General features: G+C 40.9%; 1 protein-coding gene across 7 annotated transcripts in view; it reads left to right on the top strand.

The window, feature by feature from the left end:
* Window positions 1–27,287, top strand: part of plxnb2b (plexin b2b) — a 380,397-nt gene that overhangs the window by 339,903 nt on the left and 13,207 nt on the right. For 6 of the 7 annotated variants that reach the window (XM_060914419.1, XM_060914420.1, XM_060914424.1 and 3 more), the window contains 10 exons: window positions 497–597; window positions 696–925; window positions 9,799–9,980; window positions 10,462–10,528; window positions 11,061–11,207; window positions 11,294–11,450; window positions 13,861–13,961; window positions 14,060–14,144; window positions 14,328–14,479; window positions 21,312–21,472. In XM_060914419.1, coding sequence (XP_060770402.1) covers window positions 497–597; window positions 696–925; window positions 9,799–9,980; window positions 10,462–10,528; window positions 11,061–11,207; window positions 11,294–11,450; window positions 13,861–13,961; window positions 14,060–14,144; window positions 14,328–14,479; window positions 21,312–21,472 — 1,383 coding nt within the window. Of the gene's footprint in view, window positions 1–496; window positions 598–695; window positions 926–9,798; window positions 9,981–10,461; window positions 10,529–11,060; window positions 11,208–11,293; window positions 11,451–12,421; window positions 12,479–12,601; window positions 12,747–13,860; window positions 13,962–14,059; window positions 14,145–14,327; window positions 14,480–21,311; window positions 21,473–27,287 lie in introns of those variants that run through there. The other variant, XM_060914425.1, reaches the window with a different exon arrangement.

Genomic DNA, 27,287 nt, shown 5'->3' with positions numbered 1-27,287 from the left:
GTCCATGAAACATAGGAAGTATAAGTATGAGAAGAAAACAGTAAATCAGAAAGCTGCGCACGTAAAGCCAATTACGTAACTTACGTAACTTGCGTTGGACTGATGGAAATCCTCGCGCGTGCAGTGAAGTGCAGCCAGCAGCAGATAATGGCGCGCAGCCAACTGGCTTTACGTGCGCAGCTTTCTGATTTACTGTTTTCTTCTCATACTTATACTTCCTATGTTTCATGGACTGTAACGGCATTTGCTTATTTACTAATTTTAATACAGAATTTACTTTGATGAAATTATAATCAGACACTCCAACGCCCCCCCCCCCCAAAAAAAAAAGCATCGGATCTGCGCGATTCACACAAGTCCCCCAGACAGCCGTGAAAAAGGCGGCATCCTCCAAAAGGTGCGCCGTTTGCATCCATGGTTATTACAGAGTTAGCACAAGACCACTTATTGTATTGCCCTTTATTTCTTTTTGTTCCTCAATCGGTTTCTGGTTAAGGAGGAAGAGCCAGCAGGCAGAGCGGGAGTATGAGAAAGTGAAGCACCAGTTAGAGAATCTGGAGGAGAGTGTGCGTGACCGCTGCAAAAAAGAATTCACAGGTCATTAAAGACAAACCATTTACCAAACGTGATTAAAAAAAAACATATATACAGCTTTAGCAGTTAAGCCAACACTACATGTACATCTCTCCATGCAGACCTGATGATCGAGATGGAGGACCACACGAATGATCTAAGTGAGGGACGTATACCATTTCTGGACTATAAGACCTACACGGACCGTGTCTTTTTTCTGCCTTCAAAAGATGGAGCCAATGATGTCATGATCACCGGCAAGCTGAATATTCCAGAGTCCCGCAAAGCCACAGTGGCGCAGGCCCTTAACCAATTCTCCAACCTGCTGAACAGCAAGACCTTCCTCATCACAGTACGATGTTTTCACTCTGTCATACAAATACAGTCACATTTCGCTTTTCAGCTCATCAGCCAATTTTTGTGACAGTCAGATGTTATATGTCTTCCTTGAGGCAGTAGCCATCATCTAAGGTTAATCCCAGGAATTATTAAGTCCTCTCATCACTGGGTTTCCACCACCAAGATCCTTTATTTCACCTCTAATCCAGTTTTCAACCACAGATCTTACTTAATAACTCCTTGTCAGTAAAGAGGAAATGCAATTATGTTTGTGTCTTTTAAGTTGTAGGAATGGCTTCCTAAATATAAATAAAGCATAATTCACTTCTCAACTTCAGCAAAATAAATCCTGTTATTACAGATAGAACACAAAGCTATTACTGTTACCTTATGGGGATTTATGTTACGCACACTCGTACGTCTTAAGCTATAGCTTTTACATGTTATCTGAGCAAGAGCTAGACCTAATAAACACCCTGATGATTAGATAGTCACTCAAACGATCCTACAGTTTACTCCATTACAAACAAATTGGCTCAGTTGTTTTATGTCAGAGCACCTTAAAGGTAAGTTTAGCGATCATTCATTCATTCATTCATTCATTCATTCATTTTATTTCTGTTATTCCAGTTGGGGGTCGCAGTGTCAGTAAGATTAAAAAAAAAGGTCAGACCAGACTTTGCTATCTTGAGCCACAGATTCCAGACCCGTCCTAGAGGATCGGCGACATTCCCAAGCTGACTGGAAGATATAATTACTCCAGTGGTTCCTGGATAGTCCCTGGGTTCTTAATCCAGTGGGATATTCCTGATACAGTTCTAGCTGACCAGGTTAAGGAATTCCTCAAAGTGCTCTTTCCATTACTCAACAAGTGTTGCCAGGCAAAACAAACCTCGCCCGGCCTTTCCGGTGATCTCGACCTTTATCTTGACCTGATTACCCCCAAAATTTAAGCAGGTAATCTACCGACCATTCCCCACCTAACCTGAAAATTTGAAGTCAATCGGTGCAATCGTCTAGATGCTAGATTGTTAACAGACAGACACACAAACAAACCGCACTGATTACAATACCTCGCCCCGCTTACTCCGTCACAGGTGAGGTAATAGTATCCACAGTAGAAACTGGTGTTGTAGTACTTGAGAGCAGATTACTTTTTGAAGGTCTCAGTCTTGTCTCAGAATCGACCACATTTTCACTTACTTGTCACGGTCTCAGACATGGAAGACTTGGGATTTTATTTCAAGACCGGTCAAGATGACAACTGCGGGGATATCTTGCCTGTGCATTGTCTGAATTATTTGTTAACATAATTACCGAACTGGATGTAAAACTTCCTGCTTCAAATGCAACCAGTAACGTGAATCATTGCTAATTTAAAATTTTTGCTCCTGTTAACGGCTGTCACCCCTCCCTGCCGAGCATGAGTTGGCCTGGTGGTTAGTGTGTCCGCCTCTCGACTGAGAGATCGCGAGTTCTACTCACGGTTGGGTTATACCAAAGACCATCATAAAAATGGTACCTACAGGTACTGCCATCTGGCAAGGCATGCTGCAATACAGATGCAAGTAGGGAAGTCAAACTCTTGCGGTTACCAGAGGACTAGCCCCCCACTGTAACCCTAGCTGTATTGGCGAGAGGCCGAGGGCTATGGAAATGGAAATCGGCGCTGCACCCATGCGCCTCAAAGAGCTGGTTAGTACTGGGACAGGAGACTGCCTGGGAAGACCAAATCCTGGTGTGAAAGGGGCTTTGACTTTTTGACCCCTCCCTGCCCCCTGTCCCAGGCACTGGTCTGGTCCTGGCCTTGACTCGGTCTCAACCTCTCAAAATCTTGGTCTTGATACACTCTGGTCTTTACATTACATTACATTACATTACATTACATTACAGGCATTTAGCAGACACTTTGTACTGTATATTTGTGAGTGTTTACGAAAAAATAAAACAGTGTTAGTGCTTTCGGGCACATCATTAACAATATCTGTTAAGTCATGGACATATGTATCTGTCGATGTTTGTGTGTTTTCGTGTCCTCCAGTGTAAGGTGAAGCTAGGATCAAGTCCTGTCATATTAGCAATAAGTCATATTGTCTCAGGGAGTATAATGTCCTGCATGGGGCTAAGTTGTGGGCACTCCCAGGTATGCTAGCACCTCATGGAGATAGGAACCTTGATTGTGTAAGGGAATGTCTTTTTTTTTGCAGGAGAAGTTAGTTTCCAGGAGAAGAGTCATACAGCTTTTTCTTGTTTAGTGATCAGAGCAATGTACAACAAGTGCACACATATACCCAGTGCCTGGGGAGCAGTTGGGGGTTAGGTGCCTTGCTCAAGGGCACTTCAGCCATAGATTTTTCCTGCCGGTCCAGGGAATCAAACCAACCTTTGGGCCCAAGGCTGCTCCTCTAACCTTTAGGCCATAGCTGCCCCCAGGCTGCCCCCTGGTGTTGGTCATGACTTGATCTCTGTTTAGGTGGTCTTGACTACAACACTAGTAGAAATGTACACTTGCCTACACTTGAGCTTGTGCATCCTCCCTTCCCCCGAGGCCAGATCTTGTTTGAGATTTCTCCAAACTCATCCCATGCCAGAGCTTCCACTTGTGCAGCTGCTTTTGCAACAGTACTTCTGGCTCGCCTATACCTCCCAATAAAACAAAGAGAGTGTTCCATTGCTTGGAAGGCTTCCATTTTCAACTTGAAGTCTTCCATTGCCATTGTGTCCACCTGCAGTTACTACCACAACAGGCACAGACTTCCAGCCACAGCTTTTGGTAGCTGTCTCTACAATTGATGACTTCTACATGGTCCCCACGCTTCTCTTTCACAAAATGTAACATCTACTAAATGCTCAGAAACCTCTCCTGGGTTTACTTGGTAAATCAGTGCCCTGTGCTATGAGTCCAGCTCACTGCCAAGTGTTGATACCAGTTACACTTATGCTGCATCCATGGTACCTTTTTTAAATGGCAACTTGCAAGTTGTAATGATTTCATTCCCAATCCCAGCATGTTTGATGATTACCTTCTCAAAACAGCGATTAGTATGGTAAATCAGTGGTATAGATTTAACCACATACTGTGCCTGTATATTAACTGAACTAAAGCCAATACTGCAATGAACTAATTTAAAAACAGAGAAGGGGGACTTTACACTTTTCACAGTGTGAGCGCAGGGCTCGACATTAACCTTTTAATCCACTTGTCCAGTCAGACAAGCAGCAAGATTTTTCACTTGACCTTTTTATTACTATGTATTTACTAGTTCATTGAAAGGAAAGTGATTAAAAAAGTTTATGAAAAATCAGGTATAGTTATGATAATCATTATGCTTTAATGATCTATAATTTTTCAATAAAACTCAAGCTTTAACTGTAACAAAAAACAGAAACTATCCAATACCCCATTATAGTGCATCCATCCATCCATTATCTGTAGCCACTTATCCTGTTCTACAGGGTCGCAGGCAAGCTGGAGCCTATCCCAGCTCACTATGGGTGAGAGGCAGGGTACACCCTGGACAAGTCGCCAGGTCATCGCAGGGCTGACACATACAGTAGACACAAACAACCATTCACACCTATGGTCAATTTAGAGCCACCAATTAGCCTAACCTGCATGTCTTTGGACTGTGGGGGAAACCGGCGCACCCGGAGGAAACCCACGCAGACACGGGAAGAACTCCACACAGAAAGGCCCTCGCCAGCCACTGGGCTCGAACCCAGGACCTTCTTGCTGTGAGGCGACAGTGCGAACCACTACACTACACCACCGTGCCACCCATTATAGTGCATGTGTTGTTCTAACCCATTACCTGATCTGCAGTTTTAAGAGTTAAACTCACCCAAATTCAAAGCTTCCGGAGGAAATAAAGTTAAATCTTGATTAATCCAGTAAAACTTGAAGTATAAATTAATTTAAAGAAATGAAACCAAAAGAAAATAAGTTGGATATGATAAGTGTGACCGAATCACATTGTGAATGAAAACAAATAGTGAGTTTGGCACTGTCGTAAAATTCCCGCAAAATATTTTACGACATTTGTGATGGTTAATGTGAACCATACAAAAGAAAAATACAATGAATGTCTGAATGAAATGAAGATGTACTACAGATATTTATTTTATTGAGGTATTTGATCGCCATTTCTCTGATTTTAATGAATTCAGAGCCTAATAATCTGTAATTAGATATTACGATGTGGTTATTTTTACACACGCACCTGCTGTACTTGGCTTCCCTGGAATTTCGCGAACAATAACATAGCCGGATTGAGGTGATTTGAACTAGTTTTGTTAGAACTTTATTGATGTAACTCTTGAATAATTGCTATAAAAATGGTGATTTTCAACAAATATTCAACTTGTCTTGTCGGATAGGCAGATGTGGATTTACTTGTCCGGACCAAACATTTGGTTGTCTCGGACAGTCGGACTACTATTAATGTCGAGCCCTGGTGTAGCCATGATGATTTGATGTCTCTCCTTAAACAACAAAAAAAAAATTGGTAGTTGAGAAGACTACCCCAAGGTGATGAGTTGAAATTTCAAGTTGAGGCATTTTCTGTGGCTTTTACTGATTGGAGGTGAGGAATTGCAAGTTGCAGCCTCCCCTCGAACACAGCATTATAATCGACCTTTTGTTCAGAGTGTTAATGACAAAGTTGGATGGAAGTTAAATAACATTTCACTGCTTGGATTCATATTCAGGAGGCTGTTCCTACTAGTCACACCCCTCCAAGTATTGCTGTTATTCCCAACATGCTCAACGATGTCTCTTAGTAGCACTATGGAGTCAGTAGGAAGTAACCCCTGTAGCAGGTCCCCTCAGCCTGCTACAACTTCTCTAAGGCGGCAGAATATTCAAATTTTATTTGGTGCAAACAACAGAGGTTCTTTAAAAATCTCATAGAGGCAACCCTGTTGTTCAGCAGGAAAAACTCCAACTGTAATACCTTCAGCTTGGAACTGGTGAATTATCCCCATGCTCAAGGTCAAGCTGAATCTCCTGTGGGAATAGGAGAGAAAACAGCCCCAACAGAAATGTTTCACATCAGAGCCTATACTGTATGCAGTTGTAAGGCTGATTATATCTAGTCCATACCTTTCACTAACTCAGACTCTTTCCCTGCCTTAATCGCAAAGCTAGTTTCCTTTGCGAAAGTCTAGTCTATGTAATACTGTTCATCACATTCCCTAGTGGAATTACACCTGAGCCCTGCTTTACATCTTGCAGGTTATGAACTGACAAGATGGCTCTATACTTTACCATTTTATACCGACACCAACTGAGTTACATGGGCAGTTCAGTGGTAATGATCAGAAGGTTGTGAGTTCAAATCCCAGAACCACCAAGCTGCTACTCTTTGAGCAAGGCCCAACTCTCAACTGCTCACATGTAAAAAAAAATAATAATAATAAGATAAAGACAAGTTTCTATGGATTAAGGCATCTGCCAAATGCCGTATATGTAAACGTTATGTGAGTAGACCAGTCTCCAGAAGTTGGCATATGGACACCACTTAGTGTTGCCACACGTCCAGGTTTTTCCGGGATTGTCCCGGTTTTTCTGTGGAAAATGGAAAATGTCCAGGAAAATGGAATAACCTTCCCGGGACACGTTTTGTCCCGGTTTTTTACTTCCTCACATTATCCCCCATTGAAATAAACACAAATCATTAATGTTTCTCGCAGCCACTTAACATATTAATAGTTTTCACGTAAGCGGGCATATTGTAGGCAGCTACTTGTGTGGCCTCACCAAATGTTTGCGCACGCAGCCAGTCGCCGTTGCTAGGTGATCGTGGTCAATACAACGGCGGCCGCGCGAAATCAAAGATACTGGAATACCGTAATACCAAACAATAGGTGAGAGTTCCCTTGGTCAGTGCGCGAGTAGGCTGGCTGTCTACTTCCTATGTTCTGATTCTGATAAAGGCTGGTTCTAAAGCCTGGGCCAATTTCATCAATAAATGAATCATTAAATAAATCATTAAATATATCAAAAAAGAATGCCTGAACACTGGCGTGAGAAATGAATAAATCAGTTGTCCCAATAACATAGCACCTCTCTCTTGTGATTAAAACAAAGGATTAGGGCTATTTGGTATGATACGGTAGTCTAACTTTTAAAGTTCAGTTCTCCAGAGAAAAGGCTAAAACAACAACGAAGCAGACTGAGAGAAATTATATTGATTATATTTGTATTATTTTGATTTGGAAACGGAATGGGAGGAGAGACAGACGATGAGGGAGTCGGACAGAATGAAGTAGAAGATCCGGTACCTGTCAAAAAAAAAAATATTGGCGTCCAAATAAGATCATTCCTATATGAAATTATTTTTTGTAATAATATTTGTGGTAGTGCCCATTTAAGGGTTAAGAAGACAAAATGAATTTTAACTAAACGCCTAACTGCACCAGTTGAACTGTTTTATTTTTAAACGTGAACATTCGCATAAGGCATCATAGATGTGCGTGTCCGCAGCCCTCAACCCCCGCGCTCGTACGTGCGCGCAGGCGCGGCCGCCGACCGATGTGTCCCGGTTTTTTACAACTCAGATGTGGCAACCCTAACACCACTCCTAGACACATCTCTGTATCCCTAATCTGGATAGGGTACACTTTTTTTGTAACGGTAAAAGGTGTTGTTAGCATTTCTCTTTGCCTGACTTCACACCTTCAGAACTTTTCACCAAGTGTGGCCCAAAATTAAAATATTAAGCTCCCTATAATTTAGCCTAGATGTTCCCTGAAGTATACAAGCCCATTCACCATGACAAGGTCTCCATCCAATAAAGTATACTATACTGTGTCTGTTGTACTTACTGAGTTTTAAAGAAGATACACAGAACCTTTATTTTTAAATACATTTCTGAGTGGATAGTATCTCCACCCTTGACTCTTGTATGCTGCATAAATGGAAATAAAAAATATATTTTTCAGAGTTAAAATCGACCGCAAAGTTGGCATTCGAGCTGCCCCGCTGAGCCAGCCAGCCCTGAGTGCGTGATGTCACTGCGGTAACCAGTTTTAAGGCCAAGGACTTTTACAGCTATAGACCAAAGTCATATAAATAAAAATTTATGGTGAAAGTAAGAAATACCGTTACCGACTTGCTCAACTAAGACTGATTTGCCTTCATCGATTGTGGGTTGACTCTCATTAAAACAGGATAGGTGTTATAACTTATGCAACATACATGTGCATGCATGCATTTTCACTGATAAAACGTAAAAGGCTCATTAAATAATCAGATGAACTGAGACAATCACATTCTGAAGCAAATTAAATAATCTTATACCGGTAAATTAAACACACAATACAAGTTACATGTATTAATCTAAATGCAGGTAAACAACGGATTGTTTTTGTTGTTTTATATCCAAATGAGAGTCGGAGCTTACCCATCTGTGTTCTCGCTTCTCGAAGGCCGACCTTGTGGCCGATTGTTTTGAAACAATCTGACTTTCAGTTGTTCGTTCAGTTCTCCGTTCATTCACTTCTTCCACGTAAGGGTGAGATGGCAGCGATATCCAGTTTAGAAATAAGATGGCTGCTCCACTCATTCTCTATTTTGTCCATTCTGTTAAATAATTAATATTGTCTTCTTTACATGTTTTTTAATCTGTACTTTTACAGTTTCTGCATGTTTCAAATTTTACTTAACTTTTATTCTATTTTATTCTGCTGTTTTTTTTCTCCCCCTATTTGAACTTCTACTTCATTTTATTATTTTATTTCTACTATTGTTTAATTCTTATTATATTTTTTCCCATTTATTTTATGTAATTTTATTCTCTATTGTTTACTGTTTTGCTTTTACTTCTGTAAAGCACATTGAACTGCCACTCTGTATGAAATGTGCTATATAAATAAACTTGCCTTGCCTTGCCTTGCCTTGCCTTGTCTTACGGAGTACTCCGCCATTACTGCTCGGCTCAGGCAATTACTAAAACCCGGGACAGAACGGGACATCACCAGTTTTAGCAACAACCACGGGGAGGTCACTGCCTGAGCGATATGTCACGTCCTGTTCCATCCCGGGTTTTACCAACAACCCTCGGCTCACTCCGGGAGGACTGGTGCAGCTGAACTTTCCTTTTTAAAATAAATAAATAAATAAAATATTTTCTTGTTTTCTTTTCCTTTAATTGTTGGTACTGCACCCTCTTTCAGTACGGGCTTATAGCCAGCGCTCCTCAACAGATCAGAGGTCTCGTACGAGTCGTCAGTAAAATGTGCAGAGCAGAGGAGAGACCACTTCATAGCCACCCAATGTGCCCGTGAACTTCTCACAAAACAAGTCCAAATCTTTGCAGTTTGAACATTCTTGGGCCATAAATGCAACGTAAATCCACCTTCTGTCGTGTTGCTGCACCGGCCAGCAACACATCTATGTGGCATGGTGATAAATTAGCTCAAAATGGAGGATCGGAGTTGCAGTCAGCTCTGTAGCGGAAATGGCGATGAGACCGATAGACTTCCTGTTGTGACGTTGCGGACGTCAAGGTCATTCACTCCGACCGCTACCTATATAAATCACTTTAATCGTAAAAATTACTATATTAGATTTATTGTTAACGCTTAAAACTATTCCTGTGCCATTCTTGAGGTCTCAAGGCATTTCTAAACAAAAGTGAGGCCATGGCTCTGCGTATATGCTTTAATGTGTCTAATCAAAACAAACATGACTCTAAGCTACAGAACCAACATTGAAAATTAAGTTATAGTTTCCATAATTATGTAAACCATTTCATTAGTAACTCTTCCAGGACACTCTCACGACACATTGGACACCACGTCCACTAATATCCTGTGTGGTTATTTGTTTCCTATTCTAGGAAACACAAATAAACTAAACTGATTAACCTCTCTCATGCTTTGTAGTTTATCCGGACTCTGGAGGCTCGTCAGGATTTCAACGCAAGAGCTAAGGTGTACTTTGCCTCTCTGCTGACCGTGGCCCTGCATGGGAAGCTGGAATACTATACAGATATCATGAGGACGCTGCTTTTAGGGCTTATGGAGGAGTATGTGCAGAGTAAAAACCCCAAACTCATGCTTCGCAGGTGAGCTCCCACCATTCCCTGAAAAAAACCTTAGCTGTTTTTTTACTTCTAGCTGGAAAGTGCAGAACTGATTCATTTGTTTGAACATTTGTAATATTTTGGAGCCTTTCTCCAACAAAAGATGCATTCTTGTTGAGTTAATTTACATTTTTAGATTAAAACCCCTTCATGTTGCTCTTCTTTTAGTTTCCTTCCCGAGAGCGTTAGTGAACAGTGCTTATGAGTATTACATCGGATAAACATTTATCCTGGCTTTGCCTTGCTCACTAATCTGTTTTAGGCATTTACCGGCCTGCCACTTTTTGCGTGTTTAATTATAATTCTCAATCAGACGGTGATCTACACTAATTATCCTGCTCCTTGATTACTCTATAATTGTTCATTAACTGCTAATCACTAACATTTGGCACATTTAGGGCTAAAAGAGCAAATAATTATTGGTTATATAATAAGCATGTGTGCATGTATTTTTCATCTCAAGGTCAGAGACGGTGGTTGAGAGGATGCTGTGTAACTGGATGTCGATCTGCCTCTATCAGTTCCTAAAGGTAATGCAGGCCTCAGCACAGCACCGACAGTCTTGCTGTCTCAGCTTCACGACTGTAAAAGCATAATGCTTGAAATCAGCACGATATAACGTCATAGTCTGATGTGAAGAAAATATATTACCAAGTGGCTATTAATATATTTGAAAGGGGATAGATACATTACAGCTTGTGGGGATTTTCAGGTCTTTTTTCGAAACCAAAAAAACAAAGGTTTTCCAGAATATTGTCGCTAGATTAGGTTATTCTTTTCACTTGCTTATTACCATAGAACCTTTTGAGACATGACATTTATTAAACATTATGACTGTCATATTTAATAAATGTCAGGAGTGAATCTGGTGGAGTTTTACTTAATGTTGCGATCTAACACGAATCCATAGCCATGTTTATATGAGGAGAAACTGAATACTGTTTTAGTCACAAGGATGTCTTTATATCATAGTTGATAACGATAACCAGTTGAGTAAATAAGGCCACTTTTTAAGAGGTCTGTACAGTATGACTGATTCTGCATTCTGGTTTCTATCTGGAGGACTCTGCAGGAGAACCTTTGTATAAACTCTTCCGAGCCATAAAGCATCAAATAGAGAAAGGCCCGGTGGATGCACAGGTGAAGAAGGCAAAATACACACTCAATGACACAGGCCTGCTGGGTGACGATGTGGAGTACTCCATGCTGGTAAGAGCTGGGGATACCTTGAGCATAACCTTGATTTGTTATTCTTGTACAAGAAGCTAGATACACGGTATATACTGTTGTTTCAGACCCTACAGGTGTTGGTTCAGGGGGAGGGTCCTGACATCACTCCGGTGAAGGTGCTGGACTGTGACACTATTTCTCAGGTGAAAGAGAAGATCATTGAGCAGGTGTACAAAAACCTACCCTACTCACAGAGGCCAAAAGTGGATAGTGTCACACTTGGTAAGACTGCAACAGTGTGCGCATGCATGTGGTGTTGTTATCCCCCGCTGGCCGAAAGGCCCGAAGGGGGATTATGTCGTTGCGACGTCCGTCCGTCTGTCCTAGAAAAGGGTGCTCACCTTCTGAAATCAACTCCTCTCACAACTGCTGGAGGAATTTCACGAAACATGACCAGAGACATTGTTATATGTCGGTAATACGTATATTGTAATTTCGTTAAATTCGGTCACGTTTTACCAGAGTTACAGCCCTTGATTAACAAAATTATACTTTGATAATTTCATGAGGGTGGACGTTCTTCTGAAATCAACTCTGCTCACAATTTGTGGAGGAATTTCACCAAACTTGGTAAAAGGCTTTGTTATATGACAGTTATACGCATATTGAAATTTCATTTAATTTGGCTAAATTTTACCAGAGTTATGCGCTTGATTATTAATAAACTTGTACTTTGGCAATTTCATCAAGGTGTGTTCGCTTTCTGAAATCAACTTCCCTCACAATTTTTGAAGGAATTTCATGTAATTTGCCAAAAGGTTTTTATCCCCCGCTGGTCGAAAGACCCGAAGGGGGATTATTTCGTGGTAATGTCCATCTGTCCGTCCCAGGAAGGGTACTCACCTTCTGAAATCAACTCCTCTCACAATTTTTGGAGGAATTTCATGAAACTTGGCAGGATTCTTTGATATATGTTGGTAATTTGCATATTGCAATTTTGTTCAATTCAGCCGCATTTTACCAGAGTTATGGTATAGTTGCCAGCGGGGGATATTGTGCTCTCAGAGCACTCTTGTTGTTGTTGTTCACATTTTATAACTGTGTGTTTGATGACCATGACATGATTCAGATGGTCAGATGTTTTAGCTTAGTGTCTATAAATAGCTTCCCCTTTCCAGTGGTGTATTTGTGCCAGGAATACAAAGTGGATTATCGCTTCCTGCTTCCTTGAGTATAAGATTGTTCCTGTTCAGTCTATAGATTATGTGGCCAAAAGTTTGTGGACACCCACCTGACCATCGCACCCATATGTACGTATTGAACATCCCATTCCAGATTTAGTCCAGTCTTTACTGTTTGAATAAGCTCCTTTCTTCTGGGAAAGCTCTCCACTCGATTTTGGAGCGTGACTGTGGGGATTTGTGTTCATTCAGCTACAAGAACATTCAGTACTGATGTTGGGTGAGGAATTCTGAGGTGCAGTTGGTGTTCCAGTTCCAGTGGTGTTCCCAAAGGTGTTCAGTGGGGTTGAGGTCAAGGCTCTGTGCAGCTCACTCAAGTTCTTCTACTTCAAACTTGGCAAGCCATGTGTTCTTTGTTCACAGGGGCATTGTCATGCTGGAACAGGTTTGGGTGTCTTAGTTCCACTGAAGGGAGATTGTAATGCTGTTGCGTGCAATGACATTCCGGAAAATTCTGTGCTTCAAACTTTGTGCCAACAGTTTGGGGTCATTTGTCCATAAACCTGATGAAAATTACTTCATTAGCATTAGCATGTGCTGCTAAAGATGCTATAGATCAAGTCAAGGGCTGCTGTTTTTGTACTTTGAGAAGCTTCATACACTAAACCTGTGTCCTAAGGTTCAAATATTAGTACACCGTCTCTTTGACTTTCAGTATATCGCACAATTGGCCACTTTCACTGCAAAGGGTTTTTTTTTTTTTCTTTTCTTGAACTATGTATACAGAGTCATTAGCTTGTTGGATTATTAGCGGTAATGTCACAGTGTCAGGTTCAAGCAGTCGCTTATAAAAGCAATAGCTGGCTACGGCACACCGAATCTGAACAAAGTAAACCAAATATTTATTAAATATTCAATATTTTATTATAAATATCAGTATTTTACTTGTTACAAACCTTTGTCCATGTCTTATTGTTTTGAAAAGAAAATTGAATTCGATCACAGAGCCTTTGGGGCGAGCTCTGTTCCTGGAGTATACACACTAATGCTGATCCTTCAGGTCTCCAGTGTCTTATTTAACAGCGTTGACTTGAGCCGTATCGTATTACAGTGGCCCTTAGTTGGTGATAGGGTTTCTCCCCAAGGGAAAAGTGGCAGGAGAGAAGTTAATAAAGGTGTGTTAGTATTGGTACTGAGTAAACACTGCATTAGAGGCTTTTTTGTTGTTTGTTTGTTTGTTTTTCTTCTTCTTTTGCTTGGTGGCTCAAGAGTTAACGCTCTGAGTTACTGATCAGAAGGTCAGGGGTTCAAGCCCCAGCCCCACCAAGCTGTCACTGTTGGGCCCCTGAGCATAGCCCTTAACCTTCTCTACTCCAGGGGCACTGTATCATGGCTATCCTGCATGCTGAAAGCAGCTTTCTAACAAGCTGGAATATGCAAATATTAAAAAAAAACCTGCTGTAATGTATATGTCACAAATAAAAGTCTCTTCTTCTCTTGCCCCTCCACAGAGTGGCGCCCTGGCTCCACAGGGCAGATCCTGTCAGATCTTGATGTGACCTCCCAGAAAGAGGGCAGATGGAGACACCTTAACACGCTAGCACACTACAATGTGAGTATCACTCCTTATTGTCAAGTTAGAGACCTAGCATTTTGGGAGTTTAGCTTTGATAAGCGGCTTGAACATCGGTGTATGTGTTTGGCTTGCAGGTTCGAGATGGTGCCATGCTAATCCTTTCCAGGGTTTTACACACACAGCAGTCATACGACCAAAACCATGACAACCATGAGGAGAGTAAGCAGAAACGGTTCTCTGTTCAAGAACATCATTAGCTTGATTGGATTTTAGCATCCCACGCTGTTGACTATACACTTTGTTATATATCCACACACGCTGCCTTGTGAACGTGTAGCATGTAGATAAAGCACACCAACAGCTGCCCAACATGCCTACATAATCCCTTCTCGTTCCTCATAGGAAATGCCCTGCTGGAGGATGATAAAGTGTTCCATCTGGTCAGGCCGGCTGATGAGCTGGATGACGTGAAGTCAAAAAGAGGCAGCATTAAGGATAAGTCCATGACCAAAGCCATCACAGAGATCTATCTCACTCGTCTGCTCTCGGTCAAGGTAGACTCCATGTCCACGTCAGCAAAACACATATCCAATTTTATACATCCAGAACCTTCTGAAGATATTACTTGAACTAGTTTCAGCACGAAAGGTGGCCCAGATCAAATCTTCAGGTGGAAAATCTCATTTGCTAGTTGAAATAAAATGCAGGATTTAATGAGTCTGCCTCAGTGGCAATTCTCTGCTTCAGTGGCAAATGTCCTTATATACCCAAACTCTAGAGCTTCCATCAAGGGATTGAAGCTTAAACCTGCCATCTGCCCAGTTTGTGTAAATGCCTTCCTGTGTGATTGGCTGTCTGATGTGTATTCCTGTTTTCACTGCGATAAATTTGGCAATTAGAGCACGTTTCACACTCGACAGGTTTGGAGCGCGGCAGAATAAACAAAAGAAGGGTCTTCACCGGAGACTCGGTGTGTTCCAGTCCGTCTAGCACATAGTACTAATCAATATGTTTTCCAGGCAGCAGTGCATGATTGTGTTAGACACCCAAGGCATAAAGATTAGCATGACTTTCTATTGAGTTTGCTGGGATTATGATTATCTGACATTTACACAGTACGATAAGTGCAATAAAATGCCAGAAGTCTCCAGTATGTCTTATATTACAGACATGAGATGAGAAAATTGCAGGAGTTAAACTGCAGCTAAAATGTTGACAAGTGTTGTATGTTTACCTTGCACTTACACTCTATTTTGTATCTTACATTCATGATTTATAATGATAATGAGGATTTGAAAAAGCATACAGTACCAGTGAAAAGTTCGGACACACCTCTACTCATTCATAGGCTTTTTTTTGTTTATTAATTAAGATGCTTCATGTCTTTAAGTAATGATGGATGTCGTTTCTCTTTGCTTAGTTGAGTGGTTTGTGACATATTTAAATAATATCGGCTGGCGTTGAGTGGTATTCCATTCAGCTAGCATGATATTGAACGAGTCGAAGACAAGTTCAATATCATGCTAGCTGAATGGAATATATCTGATAGACCATGAAAAAAAGCCATCCGATATTATTATTATTATACATACACACTCTTCGTATCAGCATTCTCAAAGGCCAACGCTAGCTTACCCACTTCTCGGTGCTATTAGTGCGGCAGTCCCGTTACCTTCCAGCCGGTATAGCAGTAGAGTTAGCAAAGGCCAACGTTAGCTTACCTGCAACTCGGTGCCGTTAGCGCGGCAGGGCAGTTACCTTCCAGTTGGTGTAGTGCTAGTGAAGGCCAGTGCTAGTTCAGTCAAGCCGAATGTTATTATTTTCCCGGTGTAATTTACTTAGTTACTTTTAAAATCAACATCAACAGCTACACACAACAGAGTGGCCCGGCAGCCAAAATTCTCTCAAAATCTTCCACTTTTAACAAAGCAAACTTCACGGCCATGTTTATTTACAAATTGTCACAGTCACTCACTAGCACAGACATTTTACATCTCTGACGTGTCTTTTTTCCAGTTTTTTGATGTCCGTTGGTATGTTTTTCTCTTGTAAATATGCGTGAAGAATATATAATGAAGTTTTGGTAGCCTTTCGGATGTTCAGCGCGTCTTCGGTTTCAATTTTCAGTTTATTTATTTAGTGCCTAAACCTAGCACTGGATTGGCCTCGTCTTCTCTCTTTCCCGGCAGACAAAGAAATGATTGCGCGCATGCGCGGCAGAAAAGTTTTGTCATTGGATCTTCGCATGAGCTCCGACGTGTGACATTGTGTTGTCTTGACAACGTGCAATATTATAACAATACTGCATGCTCATTCTCCATTGGGGAGACTGGCGTAATACATGGAGAATAAGCGATATGATAACAATATTGCATGCCATCAATAAACCTACTAGAAGGGAACAGAATACATGTTTTTATTCCATGGAAAAAGTGGCCTGTATGTATAATAATATGGATTACTACAGTTGTGGAATAGGGCTGTTTACTGTATTTTTATGAATTACTATTTATTGTTTAATCTCAAACACATTAAGAAAGCAAGAAATTGTACTAATTATCTTTTGACAAGTCGCAGCTGTTAATTGAAAAGTGTTCCACGTGACTACCTCATGAAGCTGGTTAAGATAATGCCAATAGTGTGGCAAGCATTATCAAGGGAAATGCTGGCTACTTTGAATAATCTAAAATATGAAACATATTTTGTTTTTTTAGCACTTCTTTTGTTTACCACATAATTCCATAAGTTATTTCATCGTTTTGATGTCTTCAGTATTGTTGGACAATGCAGAAAATAGTCAAAGTACAGAACAACCTTTGAATGAGTAGGGGTATACAAACTTTTGACTGGTACTGTACATGAAATTATGTGGTAAATAAAAACTCCAAAGAAGAAGAACTCTATTGGCATTATTTTAACCAGCTTCATGAGGGAGTCACCTGGAATGCTTTTCAATTAACATGTGTGCCTCGTCGAAAGTTAATTAGTGAAACTTCTTGCCTTCTTAATGTGTTTGAGATCATCAATGCATACCACTTTTGACTGGTACTGTAAATAGACTTTCACAAGATTTTATTTGAAAACCCTTGTTATATCATATTTGCACAAGTATTCAGATCCTTGGCAGTGATTACTGACTTCTTCATGGGGATGATGCTGCAAGCTTGACACACACCATTTTGGGAATCCTCTCCCTGTCTCCGATTAGTCTCTGCAGAATCTTTCAAATTCAGTGTGGTGCATCATTGTACCGGGCGGCACGGTGGTGTAGTGGTTCGCACTGTCACTTCACAGCAAGAAGGTCCTGGGTTCGAGCCCCATGGCCGGCGAGGGCCTTTCTGTGCGGAGTTTGCATGTTCTCCCCGTGTCTGCGTGGGTTTCCTCCGGGTGCTCCGGTTTCCCCCACAGCCCAAAGATATGCTGGTTAGGCTAATTGGTGGCTCTAAATTGACCGTGAGTGTGAATGGTTGTTTGTCTCTGTGTGTCAGCCCTGCGATGATCTGGTGACTTGTCCAGGGTGTACCCTGCCTTTCGCCCGTAGTCAGCTGGGATAGGCTCCAGCTTGCCTGCGACCCTGTAGAACAGGATAAGCAACTACAGATAATGGATGGATGGATGGATGGATGGATGGCATCATTGTACCACCATTTTCTCTCCTGGTCTTTCCAGGGGTCCTGAAGCCACTCTTGAAGTGCATTGTATGCTGATGATAAGGTTCTCATTTTTTGAAGTAAGGAGGCCTTACAGTAAGGTTTGGAGATAACAGAAGGTACAGACTCTCACCAAGCTGAAAGAAAACAAACGATGGTCTTCAATGGAAAGGAGGATGATACAAGAGCAAAAAGTCTGGTTAAGCTCAACAACGTTCACGCCACTGAGTTTAAATACCTTGGTAACATATTTTCCAGTTTTGACCCCAAGAAATTTGTTCAACATTACATCGTGTCAGCTGTAGGAAAATTTGCAGAACTAGAAACAGTACTCACAGACCACTGAGTGAAGCTCCAGACAAGAGGGAAGTACATGGTCACCTTCATTAGATCAAGGTTGATGTACAATGCAGCTAATACTGTTGTTATGGACGAGCTAGAGGTTGAGTGGTTACAGCTGCTATGGAAAATAGGACGAGGAGGCTTCAAACAACGCAACACACCACCCATAGGCATATCTAAAGCTGAGAGGATGGCAGGGAACTGGGACTACGCCTTCGTATATTCCAATGAAGATGTACACAGACTTACTAGCACACTAACAGTCCACGAGTACTATGAAAGACGACATCTAGAGTAGCTAAGCCAATGTGTGCGAATGGACAACTGAACACTACAAAAACATGTTGTTCATGGTTCCTACGGCAAGCAAAAGGAAGAGACAACAGCTGGACATCTGGACAAGGATCGAAAGAATGATGGAAATGGACAAGGGGCAGCTTCTTAGATTGATGAGGGAATGCTCTGAGTTCAAACGATGGCTTCATGGCTGCTACGGATGGTCAGAGTCCTCGGACTCATGAGGTGACATGACCTCAAAGAGTGACAATGATGATGATGTATTTTGGACAACTGTCATGTTGTGAGATGAACCTTTGGCCTAATATGAAGTCTTGAGAACTTTTAACCAAGTTTTCATATATATATAATTTTTGGGGGGGGATCGTGACCGGCCTTCCAGTACCTGGAGCTAACAAACACCATGATGCTGCCACCACTGTGTTTCACTGTAGGTGAGATTCAGGTCAAAGATCTTGGTTTCATCAGAAAACAGAATCTTTTGACAAACTCCAAGTGATTCATCATAAGTGAAGCCAGATTGTTTAAATTCTGCAGAGACGGACGCCTTTTTCCCCACACAGGACCTCTGGAGTTTGTTTGCTCAGTTGGGCCAGGAGGCCAGCTCAAGGAGTGTTGGTGGTTCTAAACTTCCCATAATTATGAATGATGGAAGACAGTGTGTTCTTCAGGACTTTCAAAGAGGTACCCCAGCATAATCCTGTCTCTGAGTTCTACGGACAGTTCCTTTTACATCATGGCTTGTTTGATACTCGTTTGATCACATCAACAATCGCTTTTCCAAGTCACGTCCAATCAAGTGAATTCACTACAAGAGAAGTGAATCAATTCCAAGAAAGAATTCAAGGCGGGTCATTGGAAATGGGGAGGGACCTTTTTCTAGTATCATAGCAAACAGCCTGAATGCCCCGTATATATATATATATATATATATATATATATATATATATATATATATATATATATATATATATATATATTTTTTTTTTTTTTTTTTTTATTGCATGGGGGAAAAATAAATCCAAAATTTGAAATTCACTGTATAGTACTGTACGTGTGACAAAACATCACTACAGCACACTCTGGAATGTGTGTATATATACTCATGTTTGTCCTACAATAAACTGAGAAACATCTCTGAACAACTGCGTCTGTGTCAGTGACTGTTTGCTCCGGGATCAGTGAGGCAGAATGTCTTAGGCGGCAGAGGGTCTACATACCTAGATCATACTTTGTCAATTCATCCTCCTTCAAGTGAATTTAATGTCCCTAAACCCCACTTTTTTCCTTGTACAAAGCAGCAATCATTATGTTGATTGACCATGTGTTTTCGAACCATAGCTGAGCCGAAAGGCCACAAATTAATGGAAAATCAATAAGGTCAGCCGATTTTCACAGAATCTGCCGAGACTGATCCGGAAGATCCTGAATGGGGTGTGTGACATCACACGTGTAACAATGCAGGTATCAATTTCGTTCCCGTGTGCAGCAGTGATTAGACCGGTCTCGATATGGAATCACGTTTTGGAGAGAATTCTGATAGTGATTGGGATTCTTATATGTCGGATGAAGGGGCAGATGATTATCAAGGATATTCCAGAGTAAATGGTTATCTTTTCGAGCCCCCAAGACGAGAAACAGATGCTAGTTCACGCAGTTCACGCCAGTCCCACTCACTGCCGATAGCACACCACCAGCCAGAGAGAACTAGAAACACAGATTGGTTTGTGGATTTTTATTCTAAGCTGGCCACTGCAAAATATCGGGAAAATATTTACATGTCTCATTCTCATTTCATTATCTGTAGCCGCTTTATCCTGTTCTACAGGGTCGCAGGCAAGCTGGAGCCTATCCCAGCTGACTACGGGCGAAAGGCGGGGTACACCCTGGACAAGTCGCCAGGTCATCACAGGGCTGACACATAGACACAGACAACCATTCACACTCACATTCACACCTACGCTCAATTTAGAGTCACCAGTTAACCTAACCTGCATGTCTTTGGACTGTGGGGGAAACCGGAGCACCCGGAGGAAACCCACACGGACACGGGGAGAACATGCAAACTCCACACAGAAAGGCCCTCGCCAGCCACGGGGCTCGAACCCGGACCTTCTTGTTGTGAGGCGACAGCGTTAACCACTACACCACCGTGCCACCTCAGCTCAAATTATATTTATTAAATAAATAGGTTTCTTTTTCGCTCCAATAATTCCCATGTGGGCGTTCTGGTGGTGGTGAACACTTGATGAATCAGATTTCTTATTAGTAAGCGACACGAAATCTGCCCGCTTCGTTTGCACAAACCTCACCCACTGTTGCTTTAGATTAGTGTCGTTTCTTGGAAATTCGTGAACTGAATGCCCTGTTGTATCTGGATTTGAACATCCAAACACAACTCAGTGCTTTCCCATCGGTATTTTTGTAGGATTCCAACAACAATATCCAACTTCAGTGATTAAACAAGCACGGAATCAGATGAACCGAAATGACCCAGATAACCGGGGTTCCACATGGGACGTCTTGCGAGATTTGCCCTGAGGCAAGGCTGCCTTTTTCCGGGATCTGGAAGTCGCGATTTATTGATAGTTTTGTGCTTGATAATAAAATAACAAATAATTAAAATTATTTTCCCCCCTGCTTTATTAATTTATTTTGGTCGTTACTAATGATATATATATTCATTTTAAAGCATTACAATAAGACATTACGTACACTTTCAGTACAGACAGATCAAAACCTATCATGAGGAAGATGTTAATACTTTTTCTGAGCACTTTCTGAATGTGCTTAAAAATACAATGCTAATAATTATTTCTATAATAAAGGACATGTAGTACGAGAAAAAAATAAAGCAGTACAATTATTCTAATGAAAATAATAACAGTATTTAGAGTAAGCATTGTTCACTTTGCTAGAATAATTTGTCCAGACAGCTTTCTTGTCTGTGTGTGTGTGACTTTCACTGTGTCATTAAGACTCACGAATGTTCAGTTAGACATCATTATTGTGCTAATCTGCTCCGTAAAATAGAAATAGAGATGCTGATTAGGTTCACAGCATTTATGCTGCTGTGTGGTTTTGTGTGTGTTTTCAGGGCACACTGCAGCAGTTTGTAGATGACTTCTTCCGCAGTGTTCTCTGTTCAGGAACCGTGGTGCCACCTGCCATTAAATACTTTTTCGACTTCCTAGACGAGCAGGCCTTAAAACATGAAAACGTGGATGAGGAGACCATCCACATCTGGAAGACCAACAGGTAAGAAATCAGTGGGAAAACCATTTGAAGTATATTGTGTGTTTTAGTACTCGATGCACATTGTGCCTATGCAATTGGGATTGTTTCAGACTTTACACACTCATACACACTCTGATCTTCTCTTGAGACTTTGCTGCATAAATTAATGTCAACTCAGTGTTTATTTATTCTCACTGATGAGTTGCTGTTGTTGTGGTTGCAGAAAGACCGGCACTGGTTTAGAGCACTGTGAATAAAGATGATGAGTAATATTATCAGACCACTGGATTCATGTCCTTGCTTTGTTTTGCTTAATCCAGTAGAGACGGTTCCTATTAAAAAGGAATCTGCCAAACAGCCAAATAAACATAGTAATTATGCCCCTGGTTAATTTAATTGTGCTGTTATTATACACTCTTTTTATTTTGCTGTTGTTCTCTCGCAGCGCAGAGGGACGCATCGAGCCAGTGTAAATTGCAGAATTGCCCATATCTATTAGCTCGGCTTTAAAGCACATGGCAGCACATGTGCAGGAAGTGCTCCAGCCCTGTTTTGTAATTCACTAGTAGTGGAGCCTTGTTTATGGGAGTTGTGTGTAGTAGGCATGTAATGATGTATTGTGCGGCAAGAAATTGAGATGCAAACTTATGACAATTCGAATTGATGAAATAAAAAATGAACTGTGATGATTATCAGGCTGCATAATTTCTTAGGGCCTGGTCCCACAACACCGATAACTATAACTGTGCCTATACCTACATCTATGACCATACCTATACCTGAATTTATTTCCAGTCTGCAGCAGTCACACCACAACTATAATCCCGACTATAATATCAGTTGCCACTCAGATAAATAAATGCATGCAACTTAGGAATAGTCATGGAAGTTTTTTCCAAGTAGTAGCACATTATTCCAGGTCATAATGTACAGGCTTAGACTTCAAAACAACCCATACACACACTCCGGTGGTTGACAAAATATGCATAGGTCACAGACTACGGAAATATAATAAAAAAGGTTACAAAAAACAGAGCGGTTACGGATTTTAATATGGATGCTTCACGGATGCTAATAATTTACAGACTGGTCACAGACGTTTCAGGATATTACAGATTGGTTACTGATTTCATACGGATGATGCATAAAAAAAAATAAATTAAGAAGTCTAAAACAATTAAATGTTTGGACTGCCAAAGTTAATAATTAAAATATCTTACCTGCATATGTTTACTTTATTAATTTACTATTGATATGTTACAGAAAGGCGGCACGGTGGTGTAGTGGTTAGCGCTGTCGCCTCACAGCAAGAAGGTCCGGGTTCGAGCCCCGTGGCCGGCGAGGGCCTTTCTGTGCGGAGTTTGCATGTTCTCCCCGTGTCCGCGTGGGTTTCCTCCGGGTGCTCCGGTTTCCTCCACAGTCCAAAGACATGCAGGTTAGGCTAACTGGTGACTCTAAATTGACCGTAGGTGTAAACGTGAGTGTGAATGGTTGTCTGTGTCTATGTGTCAGCCCTGCGATGACCTGGCGACTTGTCCAGGGTGTACCCCGCCTTTCACCCGTAGTCAGCTGGGATAGGCTCCAGCTTGCCTGCGACCCTGTAGAACAGGATAAAGCGGCTAGAGATAATGAATGTTACAGAAAATCATATCTGTGAATAAAAGATCCATGCTTTGTATTATATTTTTTATTTTCTGTGAATTCATATTCCGTGACTTAATGATGCAACAAGGATGTACAAAGACGCCCGGGGAAAACAGCACGTGCTCAGACAATGTCACATGTAAACAATTACCTGATTGGTCAGATGTTTTATTGGATCAGGCCCAGGCCTGGAAAAATTGCTCCGGAAGCAATCTCACCAATACCGATAAACCCAGGTCTGGGCTACAGGTATCGTTATCGGTCTGGTGTGACCACCAACCACATAAACTGCAGGGGACCGATTTATTTATAGTTATCGTTATATTTGTAATTATAGCGATCAGTATTTTGGGACTGGGCCCTAATTGTGTTTAGACAGCAGAGAGCGGAATAATGTACAATAGAAGGAATACATGTGACTTCACCCTAGGTGGAAGTAACACAGCTCTAATGCTGCAAAAACACAAAAAAAACCAGATCTAAAATGGGAAAGAGCTGGTGTGTGATTTGACTGTACAAATACATCCATCTATTATCTGTAGCCACTTATCCTGTGCAGGGTCGCGGGCAAGCTGGAGCCTATCCCAGCTGACTATGGGCGAGAGATGGGGTACACCCTGGGCAAGTCACCAGGTCATCACAGGGCTGACGCATAGAGACAAACAATCATTCACACTCACATTCACACCTACGATCAATTTAGAGCCACCAATTAGCCTAACCTGCATGTCTTTGGACTGTGGGGGAAACCGGAGCACCCGGAGGAAACCCACGTGGACACGGGGAGAACATGCAAACTCCGCACAGAAAGGCCCTCGCCGGTCGCTGGGCTCAAACCCAGAACCTTCTTGCTGTGAGGCGACACTGTGCCACCCTGTACAAATACATTGAAGAAGGAATCAGAGCTCTTTTTACAGACTGCTACAAGCTAAAGAAAAGAGAAGCAAATAGAGGTAGTACAAATGTTCATAAGAGTTTATTAAGAAAAGGCTTATTTGTTCTTAACTTTTTCATTTTTAATTAAGATTTTTAGTTAATAGGCTATTATATATCACTTCAAAATTTACAAATGTGGGTAAATAATCATTATCAGTTATTAAGAAAATAAAACAAAATGTTTTTTTTTATTTAACAGAAGGAATATTTAAGTTGATAAAGAATCGGAAAATAAACGTTGCTTTTTTGGGGGGAATAAAATTTTCTTCAATTATTTGTTTTTCAAACGTATCTTGGGAAAATGGAATCGTTAACCCAATACTGTGAAACGAATTGAACCATGAATTGAGTGAAATGCTACAGTACATGTCTAGTGTATAGTGTTATAACAATACCAAAAATTTGCCCTCAATAACTCACAAACAGTGCAAGCATGTATAATGTTAAATAACTCAAAATACATATACACTACCGTTCAAAAGTTTGGGGTCACCCAGACAATTTTGTGTTTTCCATGAAAAGTCACACTTTTATTTACCACCATAAGTTGTAAAATGAATAGAAAATATAGTCAAGACATTTTTCTGGCCATTTTGAGCATTTAATCGACCCCACAAATGTGATGCTCCAGAAACTCAATCTGCTCAAAGGAAGGTCAGTTTTATAGCTTCTCTAAAGAGCTCAACTGTTTTCAGCTGTGCTAACATGATTGTACAAGGGTTTTCTAATCATCCATTAGCCTTCTGAGGCAATGAGCAAACACATTGTACCATTAGAACACTGGAGTGAGAGTTGCTGGAAATGGGCCTCTATGGAGCACTTGCATGTGACGTCACAGCCGATCCAGATTGTGACAGACGCCATCTTGTCGGTCAAACGCCATATTCCGCCTTCTACTTCTGGTTCTACTTCTGCTTTTACTTCTACCTTTTCTTCTGGAAAACCCTACTATATACAATTCTACTACAACGGCTGCGGCTACAAGCTCTCCCTACCTGTGCACGTTTTTTATGTTTTTTGTGTGTATTTTTGCGTGTTGTTCATCTGTACCGGACTTCAATATCCACTACAACCGTATGGACTTACTGGACATTGGTTTCCAGCAGAAAATGACGGTTTGTAACGATTTCCATCGCATGCACAACATTCCGGACGAGATAGCGAGACCAGCGGGGTCTCCGTGGATTGTTATCGGAAGCAAAGCTAAGGAGGCGGCGCCGGGAGCGGAAGCAAAAGCGAGGCTGCAGAGCCGGCCTGTTGACTAAGCTCAGAAAACAGCCACTCAAATCTCCACTGCTAAGCCTCTACCTCTCCAACGCCAGATCCATGGTAAACAAGACGGACGATTTGGAATTACAGCTGGAATTACCTTATTCTATTCTATAATCGGCTGGTCAGTGCTATACTCAATACTTAAGTGACTTACCCATCCAATGAGGATTCTTGTTTACAAGATGCCACATCTGAGTCGCTGACAAATCCTGAATTTCTGTAAAGATAACTGTCCAGAGATTTATAGGCACGCAGTGCTTCACCACTGAACAGCGAGGGAAAGTTAATGAGGTAATTATACACGTCCGGGTATTCCGCTGGCAGTTCAAAATCCGGTCGTGAAAACTCCGTCCGGTAAGCCATAAGGGTCACTAATCTGTAGATCGTTTATTTTAGACATGTATCTAGTTATCTGTTCATTAGAAAAATGAGCCGTGTAGTCCGTCGGTTGAAATTGATCCATTCTGTACACGAGTGCAGCAGTATTCAGCGGTGTTTTTGACCAACAAGATGGCGGTTGTGTACTTTCCGGTCACGTGACTGCAAGATCTCTATACACCTATGGAGATATTGCACCAAAAACCAGACATTTGCAGCTAGAATAGTCATTTACCACATTAGCAATGTATAGAGTGGATTTCTGATTAGTTTAAAGTGATCTTCATTGAAAAGAACAGTGCTTTTCTTTCAAAAATAAGGACATTTCAAAGTGACCCCAAACTTTTGAACGGTAGTGTAAATAGTCAGTAAACAAATCAAGTGCAAATATCATGTATTTTTGTCACTTGAGCTTTTTAATATTTTAATGAAGTGTTTAATAACCTGCTTATTAAGAGAATGGATGGATTTGGATACGTTTATTAGCCTTAATTATCTCAATTTTTTTTTTCAAAATTTAAGTTAAAATGTGCTAAGTTCACCTTGGGGTGGGCGATATGATGAAAATATCCTATCAGGATTCTAATAGGCATTTCTACGAACCATGTTGTGTATCACAGTATATACAGGAGGTCAGTAGGTTTGCTAAGAATCAACCAGCAGAACAGTAGTATTGCATAAAACTTCTTCTTTATTTAATGTCTATGAATATAATTTATAAAATAAAATGAACATTTGTTTATTTTATATCAAATATATGTATGTATTTAGAAATATTTGTAAAAACCTGCACAAACTTGTAACCAGGCCTGGAATTTCATCATTTTAGGAGCAAGGCCACTTGGCCTTTTGTGCTGTCAATTTTTTGAGCGCACCAAGGCCATAAAATAAAACAATGATTTTAAGTTCACATCTATAATGAATTTAATTTAAGGACTAATGACTCTTCTGAGGAAGATTGGAGTCTCATTTGAAACTATCAAGCAGGTAAAGAAACATCTCCTACACTATTATGTCTGAAGATAAGAAAATATTGAACACATCTCAACTTATCAATCCATCACTCACTTCAAAAACTGTAAAACTTATTAAACCTATATCTCCCATAATTTTTCTTCAATTGACACCGAATGTGCAAGAACATCTTCAGACTGTACTACTACGCAGATTTTTGATTAATCAAAATCGAGACTGGAGTACATCAAAATGTTTGACTGTAAATGGAACATATACTAGAATGTATATGAAAATGAATAAAAGTAAATGTTAATGTTGTAATGACGCCAAAAACAATGAGATAAAATCTCTTGCGATGGTGATCTCGTCAAGATGGCAGCAGTTACACTTCGGTTAAACAGCAAAAAGAAACGTACAATACTTGTAACAAAACAATGCTAACTGCATAGATTAAAAAAGTGGCTATGAACAGACAACAGCACATATCACGTATCATTTTACGGCAGGAGCAAGCAGCAGTAACATCCATGACCTTACGCTTAAAGCTCGACAAAGGAAAAACTTGACAGCAAGCTAATTAGCATGTTAGCGGCTACAGTCGGTACTCGGCACGTTAAAAGTGGGTCAGCGTTGTAACGACATAACGTTC

This window comes from Neoarius graeffei, chromosome 2, assembly GCF_027579695.1.
Source record: "Neoarius graeffei isolate fNeoGra1 chromosome 2, fNeoGra1.pri, whole genome shotgun sequence".
Classification (NCBI taxonomy): domain Eukaryota; kingdom Metazoa; phylum Chordata; class Actinopteri; order Siluriformes; family Ariidae; genus Neoarius; species Neoarius graeffei.
The sequence above is the reverse complement of the archived record's forward strand: the minus strand, read 5'-3'. Positions and strand labels throughout refer to the sequence as shown.